The sequence below is a fragment of the Lolium rigidum genome, chromosome 1 (assembly GCF_022539505.1).
Source record: "Lolium rigidum isolate FL_2022 chromosome 1, APGP_CSIRO_Lrig_0.1, whole genome shotgun sequence".
In the NCBI taxonomy this organism is placed as follows: domain Eukaryota; kingdom Viridiplantae; phylum Streptophyta; class Magnoliopsida; order Poales; family Poaceae; genus Lolium; species Lolium rigidum.
The window spans coordinates 24,529,183-24,544,447 of record NC_061508.1 but is presented as its reverse complement, the minus strand read 5'-3'; the positions used below and the strand labels follow the sequence as shown (position 1 = coordinate 24,544,447).

The 15,265-nt window shown below is 47.2% G+C and overlaps 3 protein-coding genes across 3 annotated transcripts; 1 reads left to right on the top strand and 2 right to left on the bottom strand.

The window, feature by feature from the left end:
* Window positions 1–4,521: 4,521 nt before the first annotated feature.
* LOC124685081 lies at window positions 4,522–8,629 on the top strand. The gene is made up of 3 exons (XM_047219385.1): window positions 4,522–4,865; window positions 6,704–6,941; window positions 8,171–8,629. Exons 1-3 carry the CDS (start codon window positions 4,584–4,586, stop codon window positions 8,308–8,310), a joined length of 660 nt encoding a protein of 219 aa, XP_047075341.1. The 5' UTR covers window positions 4,522–4,583; the 3' UTR covers window positions 8,311–8,629.
* LOC124685082 (annexin D5-like) lies at window positions 8,620–10,238 on the bottom strand. The gene is made up of 5 exons (XM_047219386.1): window positions 10,033–10,238; window positions 9,802–9,947; window positions 9,478–9,696; window positions 9,174–9,389; window positions 8,620–9,088 (listed from the first exon to the last, which is right to left on the bottom strand). The coding sequence occupies exons 1-5, from the start codon at window positions 10,106–10,108 to the stop codon at window positions 8,792–8,794; spliced, it is 954 nt and encodes a 317-aa protein (XP_047075342.1). The 5' UTR covers window positions 10,109–10,238; the 3' UTR covers window positions 8,620–8,791.
* A 2,975-nt stretch (window positions 10,239–13,213) lies between these two features.
* Window positions 13,214–14,539, bottom strand: LOC124669662 (annexin D5-like). The gene is made up of 3 exons (XM_047206236.1): window positions 14,007–14,539; window positions 13,695–13,910; window positions 13,214–13,593 (listed from the first exon to the last, which is right to left on the bottom strand). Exons 1-3 carry the CDS (start codon window positions 14,445–14,447, stop codon window positions 13,297–13,299), a joined length of 954 nt encoding a protein of 317 aa, XP_047062192.1. The 5' UTR covers window positions 14,448–14,539; the 3' UTR covers window positions 13,214–13,296.
* Window positions 14,540–15,265: the final 726 nt, after the last annotated feature.

Here is a 15,265-nt window from a genome sequence, read left to right as displayed (position 1 = left end):
GGGGATCGAAAGAAAAAGGTAAGTGACCAAATATGAGGTGCCAAAAATAATTCAAGAAAAGAAAATTTTATAGTACATAGAGGATGACATGCGGGTCCCAGTTAGCAGCAGCGGTATCACCGTTTGAGAGGCGGCAGTGGATCGAAAGAAAAAGGCAAGTGACCAAATTTGAGGTGCCAAAAAAAACTCCAAGAAAAGAAAGTTTTATAGTACATAGAGGATGACATGCGGGTCCCGAGTTAGCGAGCAGCGGTATCACCGTTTGAGAGGCGGCAGGGGATCGAAAGAAAAAGGTAAGTGACCAAATATGAGGTGCCAAAAATAATTCAAGAAAAGAAAGTTTTATAGTGCATAGAGGATGACATGCGGGTCCCGAGTTAGCGGCAGCGGTATCACCGTTTGAGAGGCGGCAGGGGATCGAAAGAAAAAGGCAAGTGACCAAATTTGAGGTGCCAAAAAAACTCCAAGAAAAGAAAGTTGATTGCACATAGAGGATGACATGCGGGTCCCATTTAGCAACGAGCGGTCTCAACGTTTCCAAGGCGGCAAGGGATCAAAAGAAAAAGGAAGTAGCCGGAAATCGGGGGTCAAAAAAATCCAAGAATAGAAAGAATTTTGGTTCATAGAGGATGACATGCGGGACCCATGATCCTGCATCGTAAACGGCTCGATCGGAGAACGTTGAACGAGATGGCGCGATCGAGAAAAAAACAATGCCGGAGAGGCTGCCATCTCGGGCCCTACATCCCTCGGCGGTGCGGATTTGCGTTGACTCGGCCGGCGAACCCGAGATTTCGAGATGCACCACGTCCCGGGCCACCATACGCGACGTTTTGGCCGCTTTCGTCGGGCTAGGTGGCCTCAAAAACGAGAAAAAAAAGTTTTAACATGCACCACGGAGGGACCAAAAATCGTCGGCCATGGTACACCAGCAACCACGGCGCGACTTCAACTTCGTCGGCCATGGCAACTTTTCTTGTAGTGTTTAGCACCGGTTCATGCCAAATCCGGTGCAAAAGATCTTTCGAGGACAGGATAAAAGCCCTTGTTTCTACTAGTGCCCATTGTACAACGGCAGTGAGCTTCGCTGTACGCTCGCCTTGTCAAGGTAGTAGGCGCCTCTGCTCCCTATAGAAACACCCAGACGTGCGACTCGCAGTAAGCCTAGACATGAGACTGCCCAACCGCCGATCTTGTTGTCGAGGCGGTCAGCCACGCCGCACGCGCCTCGCAGCTTGCTCTCGCCTCCCTTCCCCGTTCTAGCGTGTGGGAGAGAGACACACTATGTTTTAATTGCATAGAACACTCTAGTTTTCACTCCTATTGTTCTGCGAGTGTTCTCTTTTGCTAGTACTGCGTTTAGCTCAGGTTTTTCACTCGTATTTTTTTAGAGCTTGTTAGTTTTGTTTAGTTAGGTATGATTAGCTCTCTGGTTTTTATTGATTATTATCTATGAGAGTTGTTTCAAATAAGTTGATTGGTGTTGGAGACGAGTAAAATGTTTCATGTTTATAGTGATGCAAAAGGAAGCTTGTTTAGACTATGGCATAGCTTTTGGCATGTCATGTTGGATGTTATTTTAATCATATGCTTAGTAGTTATTATTGTAGCATGATTTGTCTCAAATAGCTAAGAGTGCTTAATGTGCCATTGAAAGAATCATGTGTTGTTTCCATCATACAAATCATAATATTGTGGTATTCTCCTTTGATGCTTAATTGAGTTGACTTGCCACATGTTTACATCATGTTATGACTACAAACCAGTCACCTAAAGCCTCTATGATCATTTATTTTTTGACTTTTAATATCAATTTATGCGTTGGTAAATAATGTTTTGTCGCTATGCATGATTATGGACATTATTGTTCTCTTAGTTGGTCGCTTCCAGTCTTTTGCTAGCCTTCACCTGTACTGAGTATGATCTCTAATCGTGCATCCAACTCCCAAAAAACCAAAGTTTGCCAATTGTTTCCACCATACCTACCTATATGTGGTATTTCATCACTACTCCAAAGTGAATTGCTTGTGTGCTACCTTTAAACCTTCAAAAATTATTACCTGTTTTGTGTTTTGTTTTAGCTCATGAGGAAGTGTTGAACGCTTTATCATCTCTTTCATGTTTATTAAGGCTTTGTCTAAGAATAATTCTATTGTTTACTTTACACACTTGGCTTAATGCGATAATTTGTTGCTTGCAACTTAATACTGAAAGGGGTGCAGACGCTAACCGGAAGGTGGATTATTAGTCATAGACGCAGTTGGATTACGGTCTATGTATTATGTTGTAATGCCCAAATGAATCTCATAGTAATCATCTTGTCATGTATGGTCTTTAATCTGTCAATTGCTCAATTGTAATTTGTTCACCCATCATGTTATTTATCTTTATGGAGAGACATCTCTAGTGAACTGTGGATCCCGGTCCTTTCTTTGTTTTCTTTTAATCATCTACTGCAAACACATGTTCTGTTTACTTACTGCAAATACTGTTCTCTTTAATTCCACTGCAAACCAACATCTCTTTCCACACTATGCGGTTAATCCTTTGTTTTCAGCAAAACCAGTGAGATTGATAACCTCACTGTATGTTGGGGCAACGTATTTTGGTTGTGTTGTGTGCAGGTTCCACGTTGTTACTGATGCCGGTAGTACCCGCTGCCAAAAGTCAGCTAGCAACACCTTCATAAGTCATTTGTTTCTCCTACTAGTCGATTCAACCTTGATTTCTTACTGAGGAAAAACTTGCTACTGTGCTCATCATACCTTCCTCTTTGGAGTTCCCCAACGGTATGCTCTGCACTCATCAATGATCACAAGAAAGAAGTCAATGTGGAGAGTGAAAAGTACGATGGCATCGAGAGTTTTACCCAACTCCTCGTAGATCCTTCTTGGTTTTACTTGTGAGTTATGTATTCTAGGAAATTTTCATTGAATTTCATTAAACATTTTGTAAACTGAGAGCATTTTAAGTTTTGTCCTAAAATTTAAACTCTACAGCCGGCTTCATCCTAAAATGTGACGCCTCGTATGCTCTTCGGCGGGTTGCCGTTAATGAAGCCACCAGTTCTCCACACGCAGACGCCACCGTAAATGCGACGCATCGTATGCTCTGCGGCGAGTCACCCTCGCTTGTTTAGTGCGCCCTCTTCGCTCACCCCCGCCACACTAGCCTCTCCACCGCTGCTCTCCTCTGCTCTACCGCACTAGCCTCTCCACCACCACCGCTCTTCTCACCTCCGTCGAGCTTACCTCTCCACAACAATGTCGTACCGGTTGGCAACCACGTACTTTGATGCTAGGACGCACGCCGCCAGCGGCGCCGCAACCACCACCACAACCAAGGCCTCTGCCCCGCTGCAACCCGACGCCGAGTTCAAGCTGCCGGACTTCAACTTCGACGACTCCCAGTCGATGAGTGGAACAACGCGTTCATAGCAGCGCAGATGCCTAGGTGGCGGAGAAGGAGACGGAGTGGGGCGAGGAGCAGCCTTTCCAAGGCGACCCGGAGCAGGCCGTGATGTTGGCCTCCTTTAACACACAACGCTTCTGGAGACCGAAGGAGGAAGAGATAGAATATATAAACGACGCCCATTCCAGCACGCCGTCGAGATCTCGCGCCAACGGGCGGCTATGGAGGAGCGCAGGTCGCCTCCTCATGGCGGCCGAGCGGTAGAGGATCTTTGAGCTCAATGCTCCGACGTCGCCTAGAACGAGGAGTCTCGCTAGTGGCAGGTGGCGCTGAGAGGGCAGCGCCTCCAGCAAGCTCCGACGTCAAGGGCAGCCATGCTGCACGGCGAGATGTGGCACGTCTAGCGGCGGCAAAGAGTAAGAAGGCCAACGATGTAGCCCCGTCACGCGCCCCAAGCGCGGCGAGTAGATTAGGATTTATTTTTAGTCCAGTCCAGTTCAGGTTTCATTCAAACTTTTATAAATAATCTTAAATTTAAATGAATTTGGTAGTTTATTATATATATTTTTTGGGATTCTTATCGGGAATGCTAATGTGTGTAATCTCTTCCCAAAGTAGGGAGCATGTGACGGCGCACCTAATATGGCATTGTCGACACATTTGCTGAAGCTTATTTGAAGCTTCCGCTAGAGATTGCTCTAAGATTATGTGCTCTCGTTCCGTTAGGATCAAAACATTATGTTTGATATGTTGCTAAGATGACTTTGCTCAGTGGAAAACGATGTTATCGTTAATACAGAGATGGCTAGTGTGATCATGTCGCCAGATATGAGATTTACATTGGTATACTGAAATGGAAACAGTGACCGTTCCGACAGGGTGACTCAAGCGAACCGAAATTAAAACGACGAAAGTGACGTTGCACAAGACTACAAGTGGCTGGGCTGTCCTGCACCCACGTGCACGTGTACCGCTCGCCGCACAAGACTTTAGTGACGAGGCAACGGCCGACAGGTGACACACGTGTATCACCTACGTGGAAGACACTGATGTCCAACAGGGACACGTGTCAACCAACCTGTCTTTATTCGTAGAACAGCACCGCATCGTCCCCATTCCGTTTCCCCTCGCCCGATCGACGAGTTCCATTGACTCCCCACTCAACCCCGGGCATGGCCGAATCCGGCGAGTCGGCCACCAAGATGGCCAACGGCGAGGTCTCCGACGGCCGCGCGGTGGACGTCTCCGGCGAGGACACGCTCCCCGGGGTGCTCCGCAGCTTCGTCGACGGCGTCTGGTCGCCCGGCGCCGACGGGGACCCGCTGCTGCGGCGCCTCCGGACGGCGTCCTGCGAGAGCGCGCCGCGGCTGCGGGAGGCCTCCAAGAACTCGGCGCGCGACCTGCTCGCCTGGACCAAGCAGGGCAGCGGCCTCCGCGCTATCCTCGTCATCTCGGTGAGCCTGTTTCCCGATCCGTCAATTCGGCAATTGGTTCACCAAATGTTACTCTTTTCTAGTGTTTCTTTATGCTAACGCGAACTTCATTATCACGTCACTGGCCCTGTAGATGCATCCGTAGCAATTTGCTTGTTCTACATTTGTGTTTCCTTTTTAGTGGGGATTTATTTTCTTTGTTAGTAAGTAACTAATAAGATTGTAATAATTAACAACTGCAATGCAGTACATGATGAATGAGAGTTGATTAGCATAGGCAAAAAAAACCTCCGATTTCTATTATCACACACCATAAATAGTTGCTTTCAGAACATCGCGACAGACAAAACAATTGGCAACAGCTTACAGCATCGTCGTAGGCTCGTAGCTGGCACAACTAAGATGATAACTTGCCTCCAGGCCAGATGTTGGGGAAAGAGCAGCCTGATTACAGTTAAACCCCTAACTACAATATACCATATTGTCGATTTGTTTGGTACTAGACTACTAACCCAAGTTTGCCCTTCCAGATATTTCACTAGCCAAAATAATTTGTTGAACTTTTGCTTTCCAATGAGTTGACCAACAGTGGCAAGAAAAATGATCTAGAGTTGCCAAAGACACATTAGCATGCCAACACAAATCCTACTATCCAACCAAAGACTAAAATTTTGGTCATGACAAAAAATTCGTAATTTGGGATTTGGCGACCATCCAAGCATATCCATATATCTGCCATCCATACCACAGGTAAACCATGCACTGAATGACCCTTCAAACGAATTTAGCTACTGTATAGTAAAAATAAACAAATGTCCTATCACCGTGATTCCATCACAGAAATGCACTAATTTCCCCTTCCCATCATCATGTTTTCAGAATTTCATCAGTTAGTATGGTCTTTCTAATCAAAGAAAGGATCTGATTGTAGATACACTCCACAAGAATTTATGTGGGAACTAAATACCTGAAATTTTGAAGCTTTATGTGCAGAACTCACCCTGAACCCTTAAAAGTTGGAGCAGGTGAAGTGTTCCCAATCGGAGTGTATTTCCAAGCCTCGAAGTGTTCCCAATCGGAGTTCTTGTGCCAACCATTAACACCATAGCAACTGATATAATGGTGGTCTTACAAATGTCATACAATCTACGATACACTCATGTGAAAAATTGAGACATGTTGGATGCATTATTAGGGACTCGATTCATTGTCATGTTTAAGTTTTTGTATCTGTACTTAGGATCACAGTGTTTACATGATTATTCTCGAAAAAAATTGTTTACATGATTACCTGAGTTAAAGGATGTATCTGGCGGACCTTCCGGGATCCGATCAGTTTTCGTGTTGGTTGGTGTGGTTTCATGTCAGTATCTTCTGATCTACAGTCGTCAACATTGGCGATGGTTGATGCTGTGGTGTGCTGGTCCTTTGGGGCCTTAGCACGACAACTTTACCACAAGCTTTACTACGACAAGCTTTGCTCGGCTCCGGTGATGGAGGGGCGAGGACGGCGGCGTGCCTTCGGCTCGTGCTAGTGTCTGAGTACCTATTTGTATTTTCTATTACTTTTCAGGTTTTTTGTTGTACTGTTGATGATTATTGATAGATCGGTGGAAATTTCGCAAAAAATGATGGGCTGATATGCTCTACATGTTCTAAGTGAAAATACATGGTGGATTATGTATCTCTATGATGTGCGACTTGCATCAGTGTTGGATGTAGGAATGCTTTTAGTTATAGCATGTACTATTTGTTTGTTGAATTGACGACAAATGTCATCTTTTTTTCTAGCATTGATGGTCGGAATAAAAAAATTAAGTTGTACAGTGAATTAATTACCTTCATTTTATCTGTTACAGGTTGGAACGATTACGCTGATAGCACTGACTGGCCTGCTGGTCTTCATGTCCTTCCTGCTGGTTGCAACCGCTAATGCCATCGTTGTTTCAGTCCTTATGTCCCTGGCGGCTGCTGGAGGATTCTTGGCTCTATTCTTTGCTTGCTTAGTTGCAGTGTATGTCGGAGCAGTATCAGTTGCTATATTCGTCATTTCGGCCACGGTTATCTCGGCAATTGTTGCAGTCATGGTTGCTACTGGTACACCATCTCCCTGTCTCTTTGTTTACCCTAAATTAAATTAATTTACTTAATTTTTCAATGCTTTTATATTGGTATGAAACTTTTAGAGCCATAAAAGTCATTAGTTAGTTAGCAAATTGAGTGACTTTTCTTATGCTATCCTGCAAATTATTCCTACAGTCCTTACAGCCATACTAGTTTTCCTTCGAATAGCCACCTGGTGCATGACCATTCTGAAGGGTATGCATAGGACCAGTGAATCTCCCTTTCACCAGGCTGGTCCTTTTCTGTATATACTTGCTTGCGATGTTTTCAACGATCTTGTCATGGCAAAGCCAGTGAGCTAAGTATCTGGAGGTATCCTGTATCTTTAGTGATTTAATCATATATGAGGGATGTTGTGGTGATAAGTATTCTTCCCGTAATTAAGTGGTTACTGTCCCAACTGCTAATGTAGCTTAACACATAGAAAAACAATTATTTCTCTTTGAGTCTGGGCTATCTTGATTTCATAATGGTTTATTTGCCTATTTGCTTGCCTTTGCTTGCAGTAGAATCATTTGCCTTAACCTGTATTTGTGGAACTAAAATGAACTGGATGTTATGCATCAGCTGCATCATCTTGTAACAGTAATTTATGATAATGGATTCACTTTGTTTACTCCATGTACTTTGGAAGGTAACTTAGAATAGAGATTGCAAGAAGTTTTTTTTATTATGTTGTTTAAATTTTGGCGAATCATTCTACAGACTGGTGTGTTCTTTGACTCGTTTTTTCTTGGTAGAGGCATCATAATTAATCCTTAAAACTTGGGAGTGATTTACAAGTTTTAGGTCTTAAAATCAGCATCTCCACGGAACTTTATGAAAGTCTGAGATGTGGTTGGCCAATATGCTGTCAAGTTATTTTCCTTTTCTAGCTGGACTGCTAGTCACCATTCATCCGGGCACCATTCCGCACATTTTTCTGGTGAATAGACCAAAGATACAAATAAAGACGGGTCGACTGAGATAAGGGGGAATAAAGTGGTTCAAGAAAGGGTACCACTTTAGCAAAAATAGCGATGTTGGTAGCGAAATAGTTGGAAAGTTGTGCAGATATTGATGCTCCATATCTTTCAAAGTGATGCTTCATATCTTTAGAAGGAACGTAGAACAACTGTGTTGATTGATTCCATAGGAATAATAATAGTAATAATTTATTTTGGGTAATTTCACATGTGCTAACGTCGTGAAACTTGATGCAGGTTGGATTGGATTCTTTTGGACGATATGGTTTGCTGCAAGGAAGAGCATGGACCTTACCAAGCACTCCATCGGCATGACAACTTCGGCTATGCAATCATATTCAGCTTCTCGGCATGTGAGAGAGAAGCCCGCAGAATGAGATGGCCATTTGCTGCCGCATGCTATAGTTGCATCCAGGCCGAGCTGCTGTGTTTATGTGCTTCCTGAAGCTATGCCCTTTGTGAATTAAGGCTTGCGTAGTATAGCTCTTCAAGGGTAGGGTACATGCGACCGTTTCCTGTATATTGGTCCAATAAGCCAAGCTGTGGGATGTTATGGGATCTTCTGGACAGTGAGATAGCCGATGTTGGCCGTTGAGTATGGAAATAAGATGTGATGGTGTGCTATAAAATGTACATGTAAGCCATGGTTGCGATTGCTAGTATATAAAATGCATAGAAGATGCCTGTGATATTGCCAGCCGGGGGTACGTTAACACCATTATGCCATTGCAAAGGGACAGTAACTAATGACAACTTTTCATGCGAAAATAAACCCAAGGTACAGGTATGTACACAAACATTCCAATTAATAACATTGATCACACATAGCAGTTTAGGAAGCAGAGATGTGGTGAGGTCCTAATAACGATCGCGGCCGACGAGTGAGAGGAGGAAGGTCCGGTAGTTGCCGGACGTCTCGGCGTGGATGGCGTCGGCTAGCGACCTCTTGTACTTCTTATGGTACTCCGCCTTGATGTACTGCATGTCGATCTCCGTCCTGGTCACCACCACCCGTATCAGCGCCGTGTCGCTGGTGCCCAGCCCCTTCATGGCCTTGTGCAGCACCTTGGCGAAGTACCCCGCCGGGCTCTGGGCGCACCTAAGGATGGTCAGCAGACCGAACTCGAAGTTCAGTGACGTTTCGCTCTTAACGGCCTGCGACAGACAAAGGAGAGGACGGCGATCTTGTTAGGCGTGATCTGATTTTGCTTAAGGAAGGTAAGAATGATTATGAGAGTACCTTCTCCAGGGACTGGGCGAACATATGCTGGTAGGCGGCGGCGACGGACGCCATGTGCGCCCAGCTGCGCTCGCTGAAGATGCGGATGAAGGTCCGCTCGTCGGTGCCCAGCCTCTTCTCCCCAGCTCTGTGCAACTCCCTCGCGTCGGACGCTGCCGCCGAAGGATCGACCTCCGGGCCCTCGTAGCGCGGGATACCCACGTACGCAAGCAAAAGCTGCAGGCATCAAGAACAGTGGGGAAGAGCTGACATTGATTATAGGTTCAAATGCACTAGCAGAACCGATAAACGAATTAAGGAGGACCTTCTGGTGATCGCCGAAGGTGCGTTCGGTGATGTCATGCTCGAGGTAGCAACCGAACTTGGCACGGTAGGTCTGCTTCATGATCTGCAGCTGCGACGGCGTCCTGGAGCAGATCACCTCGGTGGCGGCCCTCAGGTCGGTGATCTCCCCGTTGAGGGCCTGGTTCACTATGGTCGCGTCGCGGCCCGCGGGATCCAGGATCCAAAGCAGCATCGCCTTCTGCAGGGCAAGCAGAGTCGTGTTATCATCATCATTCTACCAAAGTTTCAAGACACAGAGCAACCAGCATATGGTGCGTGATTTATCATCATTTTGCATCCGTGCCTTGTGGTTTCCGGTGAGCTCGGTCGACAGGCGGTGGTAGAGATCCTGGCGGTACAGCGCACGGTACTCCTGCATGATGAGCGCGCGGTGGGTGCAGTCGCGGTGAGCGAGTATGTTGGTTACCGTCGTGGTGTCGCAACCAAACCCTGCAACACATTCACAAGAAGAAAGGAAACATTCATTATTTGGGTGCCAACCTTCACCACGGCTTCAATCTGTTTGTGTAATTACCTTTGAATGCCCTGTGGAGGGCAACGGCGTCATTACGCGGGGAGGTGAGCACCGGAGGCACGCTCAAGCTCGCCATGGAGCACAACCTGAGTTTTCTTCTACTTCTTAGTTTGTAGGTTAATTTCTGCCGTTCGGTGAGCTATATTATGATTTTGATTCCTGCTGGTGCTGCGTACGGGGGCATTTTAAAGGGAGAAAGAAATGCCCGGAGAATCGACCAACGCCGTGAGCCGTGAGCAGATGGTACACTGCGTCTGATCGACGCGGGCGCGTGTGGCCGGAGATCCCCACTATCGCGGGAAAGACAGAGAAATATGCCTCCGATTGAATTGTGTGCAACTCATCACCATTAGCATGAGTAAACAACCAAATCTGACGGTTTGAAAGAGATATTTTTCTAGTTGCAATTTCAATTGCAACTGAAAAAAAAAATCAGTTGCAGCCTAACTTGCAACTAAAAATGATATGCTGCTACCCATCTTGCAAATAAACTGCACGAATGACAATACAAATCTAATGGTGTAGGACTCGGTTGTAGCTAGCAAAATCGTTTGGTAAAAGGCTATAAAGCCTGACTTTAAATTAATAAACCTAACAGAACAAATCAATACAATGTGTCGTTGAGGACATCTTACAATGATCATACCTATACTACTTTGAGCACCTTTCCCTTGACAACGAAACGTCGCAAATAAGGAGGAATGCTTGCTGGGCGGGCAAAGTTTCCAGGCCAGAGCCCACCCTAGAGCTCGGGCTCACCCCCCAAACGATGCACACCGTGGAGGTGCACTACACCAACACCGGCAGCGCCATCGGGAAAAGCAAAGGGAACAAAACTCGTAACATCAATGGGGGCACCACAACAGTTGGAACAAGCTTGCATGCATGGAAGGCGAATGCATGAGAAGAAAGATCAATGCCTTAGGAATATGTCGATAACGAAGGGGAGAATCTCATCATCAAAAAACCACGCGGAGGCTGCAAACCATGGCAACGGTCCAACCCATGTTGTTGGGCCACCATAGGGCTTAGGCGCACCAACAAGCGATACACACCGCCAAGGCACACACTACACAAACAAACGTGCACACCCTAGAGTTGCTCGCAAAGCGTTCGGCGCAAACATGCTAGTCGATAAATGACGGATGACCTTACGTGATCTTTGAAATCCTCATAGAATTAACTTAAGATTGCTCATAAATCATCTCTCACTTCCTCGGCTAGTCGAGAACCGATAGAATATTTGCTAGGTGACCTCTGCCCTCCTCAGTGGATCGAGTCTAGTTTGCCACGGGCGTTCCGTTCAGAAAACATGGCCAGACAATAGAAGACGGCCAGCTTTAGGGTCATCTATGCCTCCTCAGAGGAACAATTCGGGAATGCTCACTAGAATTCCAGTCGATCCATCAAAGGACCATCCAGTCATTCACACCGACTAAATGGCCGTGGGTTTTTCTCCTGCCCAATTTGAAAGGACGGATTTTTATCGTTCAAACTAATGGTACAAGCATTGTTTGGTACATGAGTCCTTCACGAACTCTACTTTGACGACATGTTTCATTCATATGAGTGATTCGACATACAACTTCAAGCCTAAACAGAATAAGGAAATTTCCTTCGCTTCGCGAAGGACCAAATACCATGGGCTCAGATCCTAGATGGCAGCCCGTGCCAGATCATCTTGGAGTACAAGACATGGAAGATCTCTGATCTCTGATCCTTCCGAATTCTCATGTAACAGACTCAAATTGGAACTAGTATCGCGTTAGACCCTTGTAGACCCTTTGGCACATTGTAACACTAACTCTCATTGTCTATATAAGGGGGAGTAGGGGTCGTTAAACTAGTAAGATCACATTGGCTCGCAACAGATCGACCTACCATCATCTTCTACCTCCATCCACTACACACACACGCGTGCACACATGCACCCCCCGTCCAACACACACGCGCAAGCGCACACGCGCGCGCACACACATACATACACACACACATGAAGTAAGGTTTTTACCGGATTTGTATGTTCGGGGCCTATCTTCGGTATGCTACCATTCCAATCTACAAGTGTGGCCCCTCCGAACAGAATATACCGTTGTATAATACCTCAACAACATGATTGTGTTGACTAGTGAGGAAATGTATAGACGATGGAACATCAGCATCACGGGTACATATAACCAATTAACACCATATGTCGCACGGCGCGTTTTTCTCTCTCATAGGGTATCAAGTGAAGGCGACCAGGAGGCGTTATGTCTCCCCTCAGCCGCTGGCACCGAAATCATTGGTTCCCCTGCCCTTTGTCGATCGATCTAGCTAGGCGGTGGGGAACTTCGGATTAGATGCTCAGTCCCCATAGGATCCTCGAGTTCCGTACCTGTAGTGTAGGGGCATTGGCGACGATGGGAATAAAGGTACTTCAGCCCACTATAGACCGATGTTCTTCCCTAGAGAAGCGTCGACTAGCTGGAGTTTGGAGTTGATTGTCGGCATTTAGTTGGCATGGTAAGCCTCTGTCTATGGCAATGCCATGTGTAGGAAATGATGTCGCAGCATATTGATGTTCCGCCTCCGCCTGATGAAGCTTAGCCAGATATGTCTTTATCAGGGAACTTAAGAGTTTTCAGTCCTCCATCTCTATCTGGATGCATATGGGATTATCTTCGGCCCACTCGGCACTAGCTTCCCTTGGACGGAGATATATCACGATCGTTGTCACCGACATCTTCTGATCCATTGCTTCTACGGAGATCTCTCGGGATCGTGGTCCCTAGCATTTTATGTTCTACGTCGACGAATTCTTGGCTGCTGCTTCAAGAAGCGTTTGACTTTTTCATTTTTTTCAACACGAACCTTGCTACGTTGGAGGCCTAGAGGCGGCATCAAGTTTTGCTCATGTCGTGTTGTAGAGGGATGCAATAGAAAGATGGTGCTGAAGTTTCCAATGACTTGTGTTTTATATCTCTTTTTTGTAAGGATATTCTCATAAGGGTCAATAATCCTAGACCTACGGAAACTATCCTACGGAATAACCTTACGGGCTGACGTGGTGGCTGGTGTTTGGTCATGATTTTTTCCCTTCCTGAAATTGTGGAGCATGTACTGATCTGCTGTTCCTTGAGGTGGTTGCCCGTAAGACTTTTTTGTAGGAAGGGTCCGTAGATGACTAGATGTAGCATTGCCGATCACCCATAGGCCAATAGCGGACCAGGAAGGCGGAAGCATAGCCACTCAGCCGAGCCACGGCACCATACTGGTGCGATTCTAGTAACGGTCTCGGCCGACGAGCGAGAGGAGGAAGGTCCGGTAGTTGCCAGAGGTCTCGGAGTGGATGGCGTCGGCCAGCGACCTCTTGTACTTCTTGTGGTACTCCGCCTTGATGTACTGCATGTCGATCTCCGTCCTTGTCACCACCACCCGTATCAGCGCCGTGTCACTGGTGCCCAGCCCTTTCATGGCCTTGTGCAGCACCTTGGCGAAGTACCCCGCCGGGCTCTGGGCGCACCTGAGGATGGTGAGCAACCCGAACTCGAAGTTGCCCGACGTCTCGCTCTTCACAGCCTGCGACAGATAGAGAGACACAGACATATATATGAACTTTTGATTCTGCGTAGGGGAGAAGGAACACGAGAGAAATTTGAATGTCCGAACATATTAGTCACCTTCTCGAGGGAGCGGGTGAACATGTGCTGGTAGGCGGCGGCGACGGACGCCATGTGAGCCCAGCTGCGCTCGCTGAAGATGCGGATGAAGGTCCGCTCGTTGGTGCCCAGCCTCCTCTCGCCGGCTCTGTACAGCTCCCTCGCGTCGTACGCTGCCGCCGAAGGATCCACCTGCGGGCCTTCGTAGCGTGGGACTCCCAGGTACGCCAGCAAGAGCTGCAGGCACGCGTGAAGAACACAAGGAAAAGGTTGAGATTAATTATAGATTGAAATACAGTAGTAGGAAAAGTTTGCAGAACCGACGAAATCTACCTTCTGATGATCGCCGTAGGTGCGCTCGGTGATGTCATGCTCGAGGTAGCATCCGAAGAGCGCGCGGTAGGTCTGCTTCATGACCTGCAGCTGCGACGGCGTCCTGGAGCAGATCACCTCCGTGGCGCCCCTCAGGTCGGTGATCTCGCTGTTGAGGGCCTGGTTCAGAATGGTGGCGTCGCGGCCCACGGGGTCCAGCACCCACAGCAGCATCGCCTTCTTGTGGTGCCCGCTGAGCTCCGTCGACAGGCGGTGGTAGAGGTCCTGCCGGTACATCGCCCGGTACTCCTGCATGATGAGCGCGCGCTGCGTGGAGTCGCGGTGCGCCAGGATGCTGATCACCGTCGTGCTGTCGCAGCCGAACCCTCTGAAGGCCCTGTGGAGGGCGATGGCGTCGTTGCGCGGGGACGTGAGCACCGGAGGCACGCTCAGGCTCGCCATGGATCGCGACCTCGGAGCTTCCTTCAATTTCTCTTCTCTCAGCTGGCGGTTAATTTCTGCCCCGGCCGCGCGCGTGTGAGTCTGCCGCGTGGTCTGGCGCCGTTGCCGTTGCGTACTGGGGGTTTTAAAGGAAGAAGAAACGCCCGGAGAATCAACCAACGCCGTGGGCAGATGGTACACCGCGTCCGATCGACGCGGTCGCGTGGCCGGCGACCCCCACCACTTCACCACGAATCAACCGGAAAGGCGAAGAGAAATATGCCTCCTCATCTTTGTCATCGACCCTGTGAGGATCAATCGCCTTGCGCCGCGCGCCTTTCGGCCCATACCAGATGGGCCATACAGATCAAAATGTGGCATCCGTGGTGGGTGATGTGGCGCGCCAGCCAACACGCCCGTGGTAGGCGGCTAGGTTTTTCCTACCGCAGGACAAGGGAGGTACGGGAAGAAACATCCATCTTCCAAGAAATACAGATACGACTGAATTCAATCTTTTACTCTACTCCCTCCGTCCGAGCAAATAAGTGTACATTTTTCCTTTTTTTGAAAGTCAAATATTTTAAAAGTTGATTAGATTTTTACACCAAAAATAATAACATATGTGACATGCAACTACTATATTATTGAACTACATATTAAGATGAATCTTGCCCGGAAATTCAATTCGGCTCCCGGGTGCGTATGCTCCCTGTACTAAAAAATTATATTTCGAAATATCGAAAAATTTGGACAAAAAATTCTACATGTACATCTTCATAATATACGTGCGTTTATCAAGTTTCACGAAAAACCAATATTTTGTGTGGTCTATATAAAAA